General features: G+C 40.8%; 1 protein-coding gene across 2 annotated transcripts in view; it reads right to left on the reverse strand.

The window, feature by feature from the left end:
* UGGT2 (UDP-glucose glycoprotein glucosyltransferase 2) overlaps positions 1–14313 on the reverse strand; it is a 301267-nt gene that overhangs the window by 178081 nt on the left and 108873 nt on the right. For both annotated transcript variants that reach the window (XM_073348024.2, XM_073348019.2), the window contains exons 12-13: positions 9909–10059; positions 3976–4095 (exon numbers count right to left, since the gene is read on the reverse strand). In XM_073348024.2, coding sequence (XP_073204125.2) covers positions 3976–4095; positions 9909–10059 — 271 coding nt within the window. The remainder of the gene's footprint in view (positions 1–3975; positions 4096–9908; positions 10060–14313) is intronic.

Consider the following 14313-nt stretch of genomic DNA (forward strand, 5'->3'; position numbering starts at 1 on the left):
AGGTATTCAGCCCTACAATGCAATCCAGTTTAGTGTTCATTGTAATTTGCCTCCTATTTAACATACACTACCTATAACAACATTTTATACAAATGTACAGAAAAAACCCAAACCCTATTCTTTGATTAAAAGACAGTGATGCCTTTTCTTATATTGTAAAGTTTCTACAACATAGAGTCGTATGTTCCAGGACCAATATTTAATTATGTGAGCACATGCGTACACACACACACACACTTTCTATTATATATAGACACACATATAGAGCGCACACACTTTTATTATTATAAACATACACATTTTTATATTATATACTGTTAGGCGTTTTATTCTGAGCTGCTGCTTCTTAAATATTTAGTTAAAACCAGTTAACATTATCTTCAATATTTTATGTATTAATATTTCACAGGAATAACTTTGCTTTAAGACTACTTGGTTAAGAAAGGAAACAATCATGGAATGCCAAAGTCAAAGTCTATCCCCTTGTGCATATGCATTGTCATTACAAGATCACATGCTAAAAATTATAGATGATGCACGCAGTAACACCTATACTTATGGCTGCCTGTCTCCTTCCATTGTAAGACCATGTTTTCAGTTGTCTATAACTTTGTCAGACTTGGTCTGACATTTTCTATGCCAGGTATCTGCCTCACGAAGCCTCAAAACAGTTTAGCTGTTTCTCAGAATTAGGTCAGGGAAGAATACATTATTTTTCACATGTTAAAATTTTTTTTACAGCCATTTCACTGAAAAGCTCTAGTGCCTTCATGTTTTTTAGCAGAGTCTTGAAATTTAATAAGGGGATATTATTAAGGATTGTAGTTTTGTGTCAGGGATGTAGTTTTTGCAATCTTCATGAAAATCCACCCAAATGAGGTCAAGTTTTGAGCCTCTGAAAGTCTCAGTTTGCACCTACTCAGTAGAGAATTATTAGAATTTAGAGACTAAATTCTCCAGAGATTCTGTTTGTAATGAGCATGCTCCAACACAGGGGTGCATGGACTGAGCAGGACTTTCCCTGCAGTTGTTTCTCCCCGCAGCCACAGGGCACTAGACACAAGATCTAAGAGCAGGGAGAGTGCATGGGCAACCTTAATTGGGATTTCCTAACTTTTAAATGCTTTAAAAGTATATAAAGTTTGCAAAGTAAAGTAATGTGATTTGTATATGCAATATAATATATAAAACAGAATTTTCCACACATGGGCACTCCCACTCAGTAGTTAGTTGTGCTCATTTCACCACAACGGAAGCAACTCAGGCTTCCCTCCACCTTCTCCACTATACACAACTGCATTCCTCCTTTGAGTTCAGACTCCTTCTGCTCGACTGCAGCAATGCTGCACTCTAACCCCAGTTTACTCTTCCTTCCATCTCAGAGAACACAAAAGGATTTTAGAGTGTGAAAATTTCATCTCACAAATCATGGAATTTCAAATGAACTGTTTTTTCAGTAAGTGGAATCAGCTGATCTTCCTAAATTCCTGTGTGCTGAAACTACATTCCTTCTAGCTCCCACTGAGTGTGTCCATATAGTAGGGGTGGGCAAACTTTTTGGCCTCACGGCCACATCGGGTTTCCAAAATTGTATGGAGGCCCAGTTAGGGGAGGCTGTCTCCCCCCAGACAGCCAGGCGTGGCCCGGCCCCGCGCCTCCTATCTGACCCCCCCTGCTTCTTGCCCCCTGATGGCCACCCCAGGACTCCTACCCCATCCACCACCCCCTGCTCCCTGTCTCCTGACCACTCCCGGGCCCTCCACCCCTGATTGCCTCCTGCCGCCCCATCCAACCCCCCCTCTCATTCCTGACTTGCCCCCTGGGACCACTGCCCCATCCAACCACCCCTTCTCCCTGTCCCCTGACCGCCCCCGGAACCCCTGCCCCTGACTGCCCCCCGCCACCTCATCCAACCCCCCTCTCCTTCCTGACTGCCCCCCCCGACCTCTGCCCCATCCAACCCCCCTGTTCTCTGACCTCTGACCGCCCCGACCCCTATCCACACCCCTGCCCCCGACCACCACCCCCAACGCCCCTGCCCTCTATCCAACCTCCCTGCTCCCTAACCACGCTGCCTGGCGCACCAGTGGCTAGCAGCGCTACAGCCACGTCCCCCAGAGCACCGGGTCAGGCTGTGGCTCTGCAACTGCGCTGCCTGGCCATCCAGAGGTGGTGCAGGAGGCACAGCGCGGCGCTGAGGCTGCTGGGGTGGGGCCAGGAGCGAGCCTCCAAGGCCAGGAGCTCAGGGGCCGGGCAAGAGGGTCCCATGGGACGGATGTGGGCTGTAGTTTGCCCACCTCTGCCGTAAAGCCTAGATTAGCCTGCCACTGTCATACCTCCCACTGCCCAGGGCCAGTGCAAGGAGGTTTTGTGCCCTAGGCAAAACTTCCACCTTACGCCCCGCACCGCCCCCCCCCCCAGCAGCTCCCCGCCACTGCCCCCTCCCCTTGGCTCGGGGAGCCGCATGCAGCAGCTCCCCGCCCCACCTCACCTCCGCCTCCTCCCCGAGCACGCCGACACTTCTCCCGCCTCCCAGGCTTGCAGTGCCAATCAGCTGTTTGGCGTGCAAGCCTGGGAGGGAGAGAAGCAGAGCGGGGCGGTGCTCAGGGGAGGAGGCGGAGCAGAGGTGAGCTGGGGCGGGGTGCAGTTCCCCTGTGCGCCGCCCCGCCCCCTCCCCCGTTACTTGCTGCAGGCGGCCCTCCCGCACCCCCCTGCCCCAGCTTACCTCCGCTCCCAACCACTTGGCACCCTAGGCGACCGCCTAGTTCGCCTAGTGGTTGCACCAGCCCTGCCACTGCCTTAACTCAGCAATGCAGTCTAATTTGTACCAGCATCCCACCAATGTCAGTAGTACACCATCTGCCCATAATATTCTGATGGCACCTGGTAGCAACACCATAATTAGGGTTGTGTTCTAAAATGGGTTTCAAATGGGGCATAAATTCCTGTTCTTCTCTAAAAGCAGGTGGTGTTAGTATGTATACCTTTGAACTTTAGTGATAATGGTTGTTCCTGCTCTGACCTTTATCTCTGTGAAAGATTTCATGGTGGCCTGACGCTGTAAATCAGCATGGTACTGTACAATACAAGCAGTAACCTGATACATATACTGAAGCTTAGCACCTAATATTCACGGAAAGAGCCAAGATGGGAATCAAAAAAGAGAGACAGGAGATTAAAGTATTCCCTAATATAACAGTGTTTGATTAAAAAAACCAAATCCTATTTTCGGAATAGAAAGTCTGAGTTTTAAGCTCACAAAGATTAACTGACCTGAGGAACCCATGAGTTGCGAATGCACAACTCCCTCTGATGTCAGTGGTATTTGAACACGCATCCCCACACACAACTAACATGATGACTGCGCCCAGGAAATCCAGAATTAAGCTTACTGTGTCAACTTTAACTCCACCCCTCAACTCTTGCACACTGAAAAGTATTTAATTGAGTAAGTAGCACTGGGCAATGCCAATATATTTGCTTATTTTTATTATTTTGTTACATGACAAACTACAATGGGCAATGTGACATTTATAGTGAAAAGTTATGTGATTTTTTTATACATACAAATTAAAGAAATGTCTGCATTATTAAGCAGTCTTTATTGTACCTTATACAATTTAAATTAATTGTAATTCTGATAACATTTTTATTGAAATGTAATGCCTTTTGTAACAAATAGGTCTGATTTTTAGTAGAAACAAACACACAGAACCCCATCTACAGTTAATGGCAGCTGCAGAAATTTAGCAATTCTGAAAAATCAAGTCTGATATTTATATATTATTTAATAGACTAGAAAATTTTAGCTCAGATTTCAAGGTCCTAAATGAAAAATGTGAATTTCCAGCAAACCTAAAACTAAATGCAATGCTATATATTTCCTCATAAAACATAAGATTCAGACATAGTTCTGTTCATACACTAGGCAGCAACATATGAATATTCACCTAACATAAGTAACTAAAAACTTACCAAATTATACAAATTGCGCCTAATCTGCCGTATAACTCCTGGATAGGTTTGCTTAAGCAGTTCCTGGAAACTTGTGGTCCATTTGTTGTAGATGTGATCTTTTTCTATGTTATTGACCCACTTTAAAAAAAAAACAACCACAAGTGAGTCATTCAAAAAGGCCACAAAGATTTACCACTGAATCATATATTTATAGCCAAAGCCATACTAACACACACACTATTTTCTCACAACAGCTGATGGAGCAAGTAAAAAGGACCAGCTTCTTTCTAAATGAGAGAGTAATAGAAAATAGACTCTAAAACATAAAAATAGGAACCCTAATCTGTTGTTGTATTTAACACCTTAAATAGGTGCAACTGTAAGGCCTAGTCTATCCTGGTATAGCTACAGTGGCAAAACTTTGCTAGTGTAGATGCAGCTTATACCACCAAAGAAGTACCTATACCAGTTGGGTGAGTGAAATGTGCTATGCTGGCAAAAGCACTTTTATGCCAGTATAATAGCAGCTAAACTAGGGATTTTGTCAGATATAAATGCCAACAAAAAGTAAATCCCTAACTGACTGCACTATACGAGCAAAAGCTTCTAGTGCAGACCTGGCCTAAGAGAAGTTTATTTGAATAAACAGAAGTTGTCACCAGAGTACAAATCTTGTTTTGTTTACTATTATTTAGATCCATGTTTAAACATGTGCTTAAAACTTTTTTCACTTCAATTAAAAACTACTTGTGATTAACTGCTCTGCTGGATCCAGACAGTACTGAGTATGCTATTGAAGTAATATAAACATAGATAAGTGGTACTTGTTTAAAAAACTCAGAATTTTATTAACTGTGGTAAAATATGATGGCACATAACTCAAACATTAAATGCAGGTGGCATATCAAATGTCCTGAAAATGCTAAGAAGCAATAATACTTTTAGGTTTTTTGTTTTTTTTTTCTTTAAAATCAGACCCTTAGGGTTTTTGAATTAAGGTATGTAGTGAAACATTGATTTAACAGGAACAAGGAAAAGTTAAAAAAGAGATCCTTAATTAAGATTATCTTTACATAATCAGAAGAAAGATACAATTATAATTCTGTGCTGCAGTTATAAAGTCAATTTCAATTCTCTCAGAGCAGAAAAGTTATATCAAACAGGTAAAACAAATATTCTATCACCCATGCAAGTATATAAATTGTGATACTAAGCACCCCCGCATTCACATCCCACATATAATCTTTATACAAAATATGCCTTATGAGGTATTATTTGAAAACTAATAACTCATTGATCATTAGTTTTCTTGTGTGATGTATACACGTGATGGTTATTTAGAGTTATGAATATATACTGCAATTATAACTAAAGTGTGCGCGGACCAGGTATATTCTCAACAAAGGAAAGTGTGTTTACCTCAATTTACATGTAAATAGTATACAAGTTCATCAAGACATTAGGTGGAAGAGATGGCAGGGAACAAAACAATTTGCATTTAGGCAAACACAAGTGGGAGAAAAAAAAAAGCACAGAGCCTCTTTCTCCAGCAGACTCCATGTTGCCTTCTGCACTGCTAGAATAAACTTTACTTCAGAAGAATCTGTTTAAAAGGTTGACTGGTCTATATAACAGAGGGGTGATCTTCAAGCGATAAGCAACTGAATCTAATGGTTATATACAATATACTGTATTGTAAGTGTGAATAGAGTGAGGTCTTTTCTGAAGGTAATGACACATTGGTGATTAATATCACTGTGAAATGTATGTATTAACACTTTGTAAGGAATCATGGATATTCATTGACATAAGGTACAGTCTGCCCAGACAGGAGGGTATGTCACAGCTATCTACCTGTCTCCTGTGTAAATTAAGCATGATGAAATCAAACAAGGGAAGCCCTATTTACATAGAAATCAAACAGCGGGATGGGAAGCCTACAGAAAGGGAAGAACATGAGGTAATCCTGCCTCTTGAAACAAGTTCATTGAACTTTGGGAGATATAAGCAAGGAGAGAAGCCATCTTTGACATCCATCACTGGACTTAAAAAGCTAGAGTTCTTGCAAGCTGACAAAGATGGGTCCTTCAATCAAGAGGGGGACTGAAGTCTCTAGAACGGAATATAGGTGACCAACCTCCTTAGGTAAAGATTTTTTACCTCAGATGACAAGGGAAGCCAGCATCTTGTATTTTTGTGGAAGATCCTGACTAAGGAGAAAATCAGCTATGGCTGGGAACAAAAGTGACTGGGGAGAGAAACCATACTGAACAAAGCCTGTATCTTGCTAGATTAAGTTTCAGACCTTTAGAAGCATATTTTTTTGTTTTGTTTTACTTGTAACTTTCTATTTTTATTCCTTATATTTGATCCTATGTATATTTTGTTAATAAAATTATTAACTATTACCACAAACCAACTCAGTGCTGTGTTTAAAGGGAAGGGTGTATTTACCCCTACTTAAGTTAATAAGCGGTGATGTGTTCTGTATCTTTAAAGGAACTAATGAATCATATTATCTCTCTGAATTGTTCAGGAGAGGGCTGGATATTACAGTCCCTGTGGTTTTGGGAAAATCTGGGACTGAGAATGTGTTCAGATCACCCTGAAAGTAGTAACCAAGGCTGATGGAAGCCAGAATGAGAGTGTGGGGATGCAGATGGGCTTCTGGAGTAAGAGCTCCTGAACGAGAGTTGTCTAGTACACAGACACTCAGGGTGTGACCTGCATGCAGGCTGTGAGCAGCCAAGGTTGGAAGCTACACAAGCAAAGCATTGTGAGGCACCCAAGGTTACAGGGCAGGCGGCAACACAGTCCCTCATTGGTCTGGACTGAACCTACTAGACTGATGAGAATATATATCACAATAAACAACTAAAATTTGTTCAATTATCATTAGTTTTCAATAAAGAGGCCATTTGGCATTCTTTTTTCTTTTCAGTTTTTTCCTCAATTAAAGGACACACATCATTTGTCATTGCAGACTGTTCTTTAATTGTTTTTCATGGAAACCTGTGTACAGTTAATAAATTAAAGAATGAAATATGGTGCCTTCAGATGAGGAATAATTAATATTTGTACTACTTTTTCCATGTATACACAAGGCTTCTAATGAAAATTGTATCAAGTTGTATAACAGAGCTAAAAAGAGGGAGAGTGTTTAGTGGGTAGAACAGGGGCCTGGGAGTCAAAATTTCTGGTTCCTATTCCTGACTGTCACTGAGTTATTGAGTAACTATAGACAGACAATTAATCTCTGTGGCTCAGTTCTTTCATCTGTAAAATGGGTTTCACAGTCATTTACCACAGAAAGGTACTATGAGGCTAAATTCATGTTTAATACAAAGCTCATATAGTCAGATGAAAGGTCCTTTGAGTGCAGATATTATTGTTCAACAGTGTAGTTATAGTAAAAGTAGATATTTAACACTTCCTCTTTTCTTTTAAACATCCTCAGAATTTGAAGTTTTCAATAGGATATAGGAAAATATTCATAATATATGGTAAAATGTTATCCATGTTATGAACATAAGAATGTAAGAATGGTTATACTGGGTTAAATTAATGACCCAACCAGTCCAGTATCCTGTCTTCTGACAGAGGCCAGTGCCAGATGCTTCAGAGGGAATTAACAGAACAGGGCAATTTATTGAGTGTTCCATCCCTTGTCATCCAGTCCAACCTTCTGGCTGTCAGAGGGTTAGGACACCCAGAGCATGGGTTTACATACCTGAAATTTTGGCTAGTAGCCATTGATGGACTTACCTCCATGATCTTTTCTTTTTTGAACCTAGTTATACTTTTCGCATTTACAACATCCTCTGGCAACAGATACACAGGTTAACTGAGTGTTGTGTGAAGAAGTACTTACTTATGTTTGTCTTAAACCTACTGCCTTTTAATTTCATTGGGTGATGTAACATTCTGTTGGCTTTTAGACCACGCTGCATATTGAGCAGATGTTTTCAGACAACTATCCATGATTATTCTAAGATCTCTTTCTTGAGTGGTAACAGCTAATTTAGACCCATCATTTTATATGTATAGTTGGGATGATATTTTCCAATGTGCATTACTCTGCATTTATCAACACTGCATTTCGTCTGCCATTTTGTTGCCCAGTCTCCCAGTTTTGAGAAATCCCTCTGTAACTCTTTGCAGTCAACTTTTGACTTAACTATCTTGAGTAATTTTGTATCATCTGCACACTTTGCCACTTCCTGATTACCCCTTTTTCCAGATCATTTATGAATATGTTGAACAGTACAAGTACAAGTACAAATCCTTAGGGGATCCTGCTGTTTACCCCTCTTCACTGTGAAAATGGACCATTTATTCCTACCCTTTGTTTCCTAACTTTTAACCAGTTACTGATCCATGAGAGGACCCTCCCACTTATCCTATGACTCCTTACGTTGCTTAAGAGCCTTTGGTGACGAACCGTGTCAAAGGCTTTCTGAAAGTCCGGGTACACTATATCCACTGGATCACTCTTGTCCACGTGTCTGTTGACCCCCTCCTCAAAGAATTCTAATGGATTGGTGAGGCATGATTTTCCTTTACAAAAACCATGTTGACTCTTCCCCAACAAATCGATTTCATCTATATGTCTGACAGTTCTGTTCTTTACAGAAAATAGTTTCAAACAATTTGTCTGCTACTGAAGATAGGCTAACTGAGCTATAATTGCCAAGATTGCCTTTGGAACCTTTTTTTTTTAAAATTGACATTAAATTAGCTATCCTTCAGTCATCTGGAACAGAGGCTGATTGAAGCAATAAGTGACATACCGCAGTTAGTAATTATGCATTTTCATATTTGAGTTCCTTCAAAACTCTTGAGTGAATACCATCTGATCCTGGGTGACTTATTATTGTTTAATTTATCCATTTGTTTCAAAACCTCCTCTATTGACACCTGAAACTGAGACAGTTCCTCAGATTTATCAACTAAAAAGACTAGCACAGGTGTGGGAATCTTCCTCACATCCTCTGCAGTGAAGGCTGATGCAAATAATTCGTTTAGCTTCTCCGGAATGGCCTTATCTTATCCGTGCTCCTTTAGCATCTCCATTGTCCCATGGTCCCACTGATTGTTTTGCAGGCTTCCTGCTTCTGATGTACTGAAAAAAAAATGCTGTTTGTTTTTGTACCTTTTGGTAGTTGCTCTTCAAATTCTTTTTTGGCCTGTCTAATAGTACTTTTACACTTGACTTGCCAGAATTTATATTCCTTTCTATTTTCCTCAGTAGGATTTGACTTCCAATTTTTAAAAGATGTCTTTTTGTCTCTCACCATCTCTTTCACTCTGTTGTTTAGCCATGGGTGCATTATTTTGGGGGTCCAGTTACTGTTTTTGTGCTTTTGTTTTTTAATTTTTGGGTAAACATACAGTTTGAGCCTCTATTATGGTGTTTTTAAAATGTTCCGATGCAGCTTGAAGGTATTTCACTATTTTGGCTTTTTAATTTCCATTTAATTAGCCTCCTCATTTCGTGTAGTTCCCCTTTTTGAAGTTAAATGATACTATGGTGGGTTTCTTTGATATCCCCCCCCTCCCCCGAGAAGGTTGTTAAATTTAATTACATTATGATCTCTATTACCAAGTGGTTCACCTCTTGGACCCGATCCTGTGTACCAATTAGTACTAAATCAAGACTTGTGTCTCCTCTTGTGAGTTCCAGAACTAGCTGCTCGAAGAAGCAGACATTAACGGTGCCTAGAAATTTTGTCTCTGCATCCCATCCTGAGGTAACATGTACGTGTCTATGCTATATAGACAGACATCGTCCCTTACCCTGAAATTTTTTCCATTGTTTACTGATGTTTAATGTTTTTGACTAGTAATTCCAATGCAATTGCCGACAACAGAAAATATGTAAGAAAAAGACATATAACTCAAAAATACAAAATAGCAAATTCTACATTCTAAGTAGTTATTTGGTTACTCACTATTATCGAAGAATGACGAATATCTAATGCACAACTGTCATCCACAGGATGGATCTGTAATCTCATAAATTTGCTGAAGGCCTCCTCTTTGATTCCAAGGTCATGAAGCCCATGAAGCACTTTTCCTTCCAGTTTAAGAGTTTCCAAAATACTTCGTATTAAAACAGAATACAAGTTATACATATAACTATTTATAATGACATATACAGGAAAACATATTCCAAAAGTGTGTAGTATTTAGTATTTTAGTATTAAATACTTTTAGTATTAAAAATGTTCCAAAATGCCTTCCTTCTGCAATCAAAAGCTTGAAACTAGATTAAAAAAATAAACAGCTATTATTTTAAACCCCTTTTCAAAAGGCATTAAAACACTGTTGTAACTATGTTTATACATTTTTCTGCAGCACAGCAATGGCTAAGGCAAACTGTTTCTCACAGGAAATAAACGGAGAAGTCAAAGCTTTGTCAATCACAAAATCCAAAAATCCCAGTTTATCTGAAAAATAAGGTACAGCAAACTTTTTCCCAAATATATTAAGGTTTTTCTATTTTAAAGAAAGTAGTAAACACACAGTACATTTATTGAACTAGGAAAAATGCATAAATCACATTGAATAATGATACAATGTTTTTAATAATTATACAAGGCCTATTTTGAAAAAAAAGCTATATACTAAATTATATGATTTTAGAGTGATCATGTAATTTGCAAACATCTTTTTATATAAACAAAAGGAGTATTCTGAAAGAGACAGAGTCTTTGCTGACTGGATTAAGGATGATAGTACAGCATCACTTATATACTTGGATCAGATTTAGAAAATTATTTTTGTTACCATAAGGTAAAGGGCTTTTTTAAATACAAGAAAGCTGAAGGAGCTCAATACAGGACAACTAAGTAACCACTACTTTTTTTAAAAAAATCAAAAACACTGCAGAATCTCTGAAAAGCCATGGCACCTTGACAAACAACTAGCCTGAGCAATCATATGTCCACCATCATTCCTGAACCGGTAAGCCAAAGGCACACTTGAAAAAGCCATGTTGATTCCTTTCATTGACTATAAATATAAGACTAAAAAAGTCTTAACGTGCAATATACAAGTTACATAGTACTTTGCATTAATGAGGTAAATTCTATCTCTGAATATCAAAGAGAAATTACCCAAGACAAAATAAAAGAAGAGCCATTCTGGATTTTCATATTTCAGTATGAGATTAATCAATTTCAAATCTACTTCTAAAAAAAGTAGCAACAGCTTTTTTGTAGCATTAGACTCTTGAAGGAAGACCGCTTCAAAAAGATCATATATTGAATTAAATTAGTGGATGATGGTCCTGTACGAAGATATAGAATCACAGAATCATAGAACTGGTAGGTACCTCGAAAGGGCATCTAGTCCAGTCTCCTGCACTCATTGCAGGACTAAGTATTATCTAGACAAGGGGTGGGCAAACTTTTTGGCTTGAGGGCCACATCGGGGTTCCAAAACTGTATGGAGGGCCATGTAGGGAAAACTGTGCCTCTCCAAAATCTAACCCTATCCGCCCTCCCACTTCCCGCCCCCTGACTGACCCCCTCAGAGCTCCCAACCCATTCAACTCCCCCTACTCCTTGTCCCCTAACCGCCCCCTCCTGGGACACCGCCCCCTATCCAATCCCCCCTGCTCCTTGACTGCCCCGACCCCTATCCACACACACCCCAGATAGGCCCCCCGGGACCGCACCCCCGATCCAAACCCCCTCTAAAGCCCCTTTCAGAATGAGACCCAGCGAACATGGGCAGAGGACTCAGGAGGACCAGGGGCAGCCGTGTAGCAGGAGAGAAGTGGCGGTTTCCCCTTGAAAGCGCCACTTCTCTCCGGCAGGCTATGTGGACGCCCGGTGCTCCTCCTGAGTCCTCCGCCTACATTCCTGCCACCCGCACTGTCCACCTGCTCCCAAGAGGCTGCAGGTGAGCCTCCCTTCCTGCTCTCCCCTGCCCCCGCAGTGCAGCCCCCTTCCGCGCTGGTAGCACGGTGCGCTGAGGCTGCAGGGGAGGGGGAACAGCAGGGGTGGGGCCGGGGGCTAGCCTCCCCGGCCAGGAGCTCGCCTCCCCAGCCAGGAGCTCAGGGGCTGGGCAGGACAGTCCTGCGGGCTGTAGCTTGCCCACCTCTGATCTAGACCATCCCTGACAGGTGTTTGTCTAAACCTGCTCTTAAAAATCTCCAGTGATGGAGATTCCAAAACCTCCCTAGGCAATTTATTCCAGTGCTTAACCACCCTGATGGTTAGGAAGTTTTTCCTAATGTCTAAACCTCCCTTGATGCAATTTAAGCCCATTGCTTCTTGTCCTATCCTCAGAGCCTAAGAAAAACAATTTTTCTCCCTTCTCCTCGTGACAACCTTTTACAAACTTGAAAACTGTTATGTCCCCCCTCAGTTTTCTCCTTTCCAGAGGAAACAAACTCAATTTTTTCAATTCTCCCTCACAGGTCACGTTTTCTAGACGTTTAATCAATTTTGTCACTCTTCTCTGGATTCTCTCCAACTTGTCCACATCCTTCCCGAAATGTGGCACCTAGAACTGGACACAATACTTCAGCTGAGGCCTAATCACCGCAGAGTAGAGCGGAAGAATTACTTCTCATGTCTTGCTTACAAAACTTCTGCTAGTACACCCCAGAATGATGTTCGCTTTTTTTGGAACAGGGTTACATTGCTGATTCATATATAGCTTGTGGTCGATTATGACACCCAGATCCCGTTCCACAGTACTCCTTCCTAGGCAGTCATTTCCCATTTTGTATGTGTGCAACTGACTTCCTTCCTAAGTGGAGTACTTCGCATTTGTCCTTATTGAATTTTATCCTATTTACTTCAGACCATTTCTCCAGTTTGTCCAGATCATTTTGAATTAAAATCCTATCCTCCAAAGCACTTGCAACCCCTCCCAGTTTGGTACCGTCCGCAAACTTTGTAAGTGTACTCTATTCCATTATCTAAACCATTGATGAAGATATTGAACAGAACCGGACCCAGAACTGATCCCTGTGGGACGCCTCTTGTTATGTCCTTCCAGCATGACTGTGAACCACTGATAACTATGCTCTGGGAATGGTTTTCCAACCAGTTTTTCACCCACTTTATAGTAGCTCCATCTAGGTTGCATTTCCCTAGTTTGTTTATGAGGTCATGCGAGACAGTATCAAAAGCTTTATTAAAGTCAAGATATACCACATCTACCATTTCCCCCCTACCCACAAGGCTTGTTTCCCTGTCTAAGAAAGCTATCAGGTTGGTTTGACACTATTTATTTTTGACTAATTCATGCTAACTGTCACTTATCACCTTAGTAATACCTTCTAGATGTTTGCAAATTGATTGCTTAATTATTTGCTTCATTATCTTTCCAGGAACAGAAGTTAAGCTGACTGGTCCGTAATTCCCCGGGTTGTCCTTACTTCCCTTTTTACAGATTGGTGCTATATTTGCCCTTTTCCAGTCTTCTGAAATCTCCCCAGTCTTCCATGACTTTTCAAAGATAATCGCTAATGGCTCAGGTATCTCCTCAGTCAGCTCCTTGGGTATTCTAGGATGCATTTCATCAGGCCCTGGTGACTTGAAGACATCTAACTTGTCTAAGTAATTTTTAACTTCTTCTTTCCCTATTTTAGCCTCTTCTGATCCTGCCTCATTTTCGCTGGTATTCACTACGTTAGACATCCAAACACCACCACCAGTCTTGGTGAAAACCGAAACAACGAAGTCATTAACCACCTCTGCCATTTCCACATTTTCTGTTTTTATTTTCCACCCCTCATTGAGTAATGGGCCTACTCTGTCCTTGGTCTTCCTCTTGCTTCTAATGTATTTGTAGAATGTTTTTTGCTATCCTTTATGGCTCTAGCTAGTTTGATCGTGTTTTGTGCCTTGGCCTTTCTAATTTTGTCCCTACATACTTGTGTTAGTTGTTTATTAGTTGTTTATTCATCCTTTGTAATTTGACCTAGTTTCCACTTTTTGTAAGACTCTTTTTTATTTTTAGATCATTGAAGATCTCCTGATTAAGCCAGGGTGGTCTCTTCTCATACTTCCTATCTTTCCTAAGCAGTGGAAAAATTTGCTCTTGTCCCCTTAATAATGTCGCTTTGAAAAACTGCCAACTGTCTTCAATTGTTTTTCCCCTTAGACTGGCTTCCCATGGGATCTTACCTATCAACTCCTTGAGTTTGCTAAAGTCTGCCTTCTTGAAATCCATTGTCTTTATTTTGCTGTTCTCCCTCCTACCATTTCTTAGAATCATGAACTCTATAACTTCATGATCACTTTCACCCAGGCTGCCTTCCACTTTCAAATTCTCAACCAGTTCCTCCCTATTTCTCAAAATCAAATCTAGAATAGCCTCTCCCCTAGTAGCTTT

The sequence above is a fragment of the Lepidochelys kempii genome, chromosome 1, assembly GCF_965140285.1.
Source record: "Lepidochelys kempii isolate rLepKem1 chromosome 1, rLepKem1.hap1, whole genome shotgun sequence".
In the NCBI taxonomy this organism is placed as follows: domain Eukaryota; kingdom Metazoa; phylum Chordata; order Testudines; family Cheloniidae; genus Lepidochelys; species Lepidochelys kempii.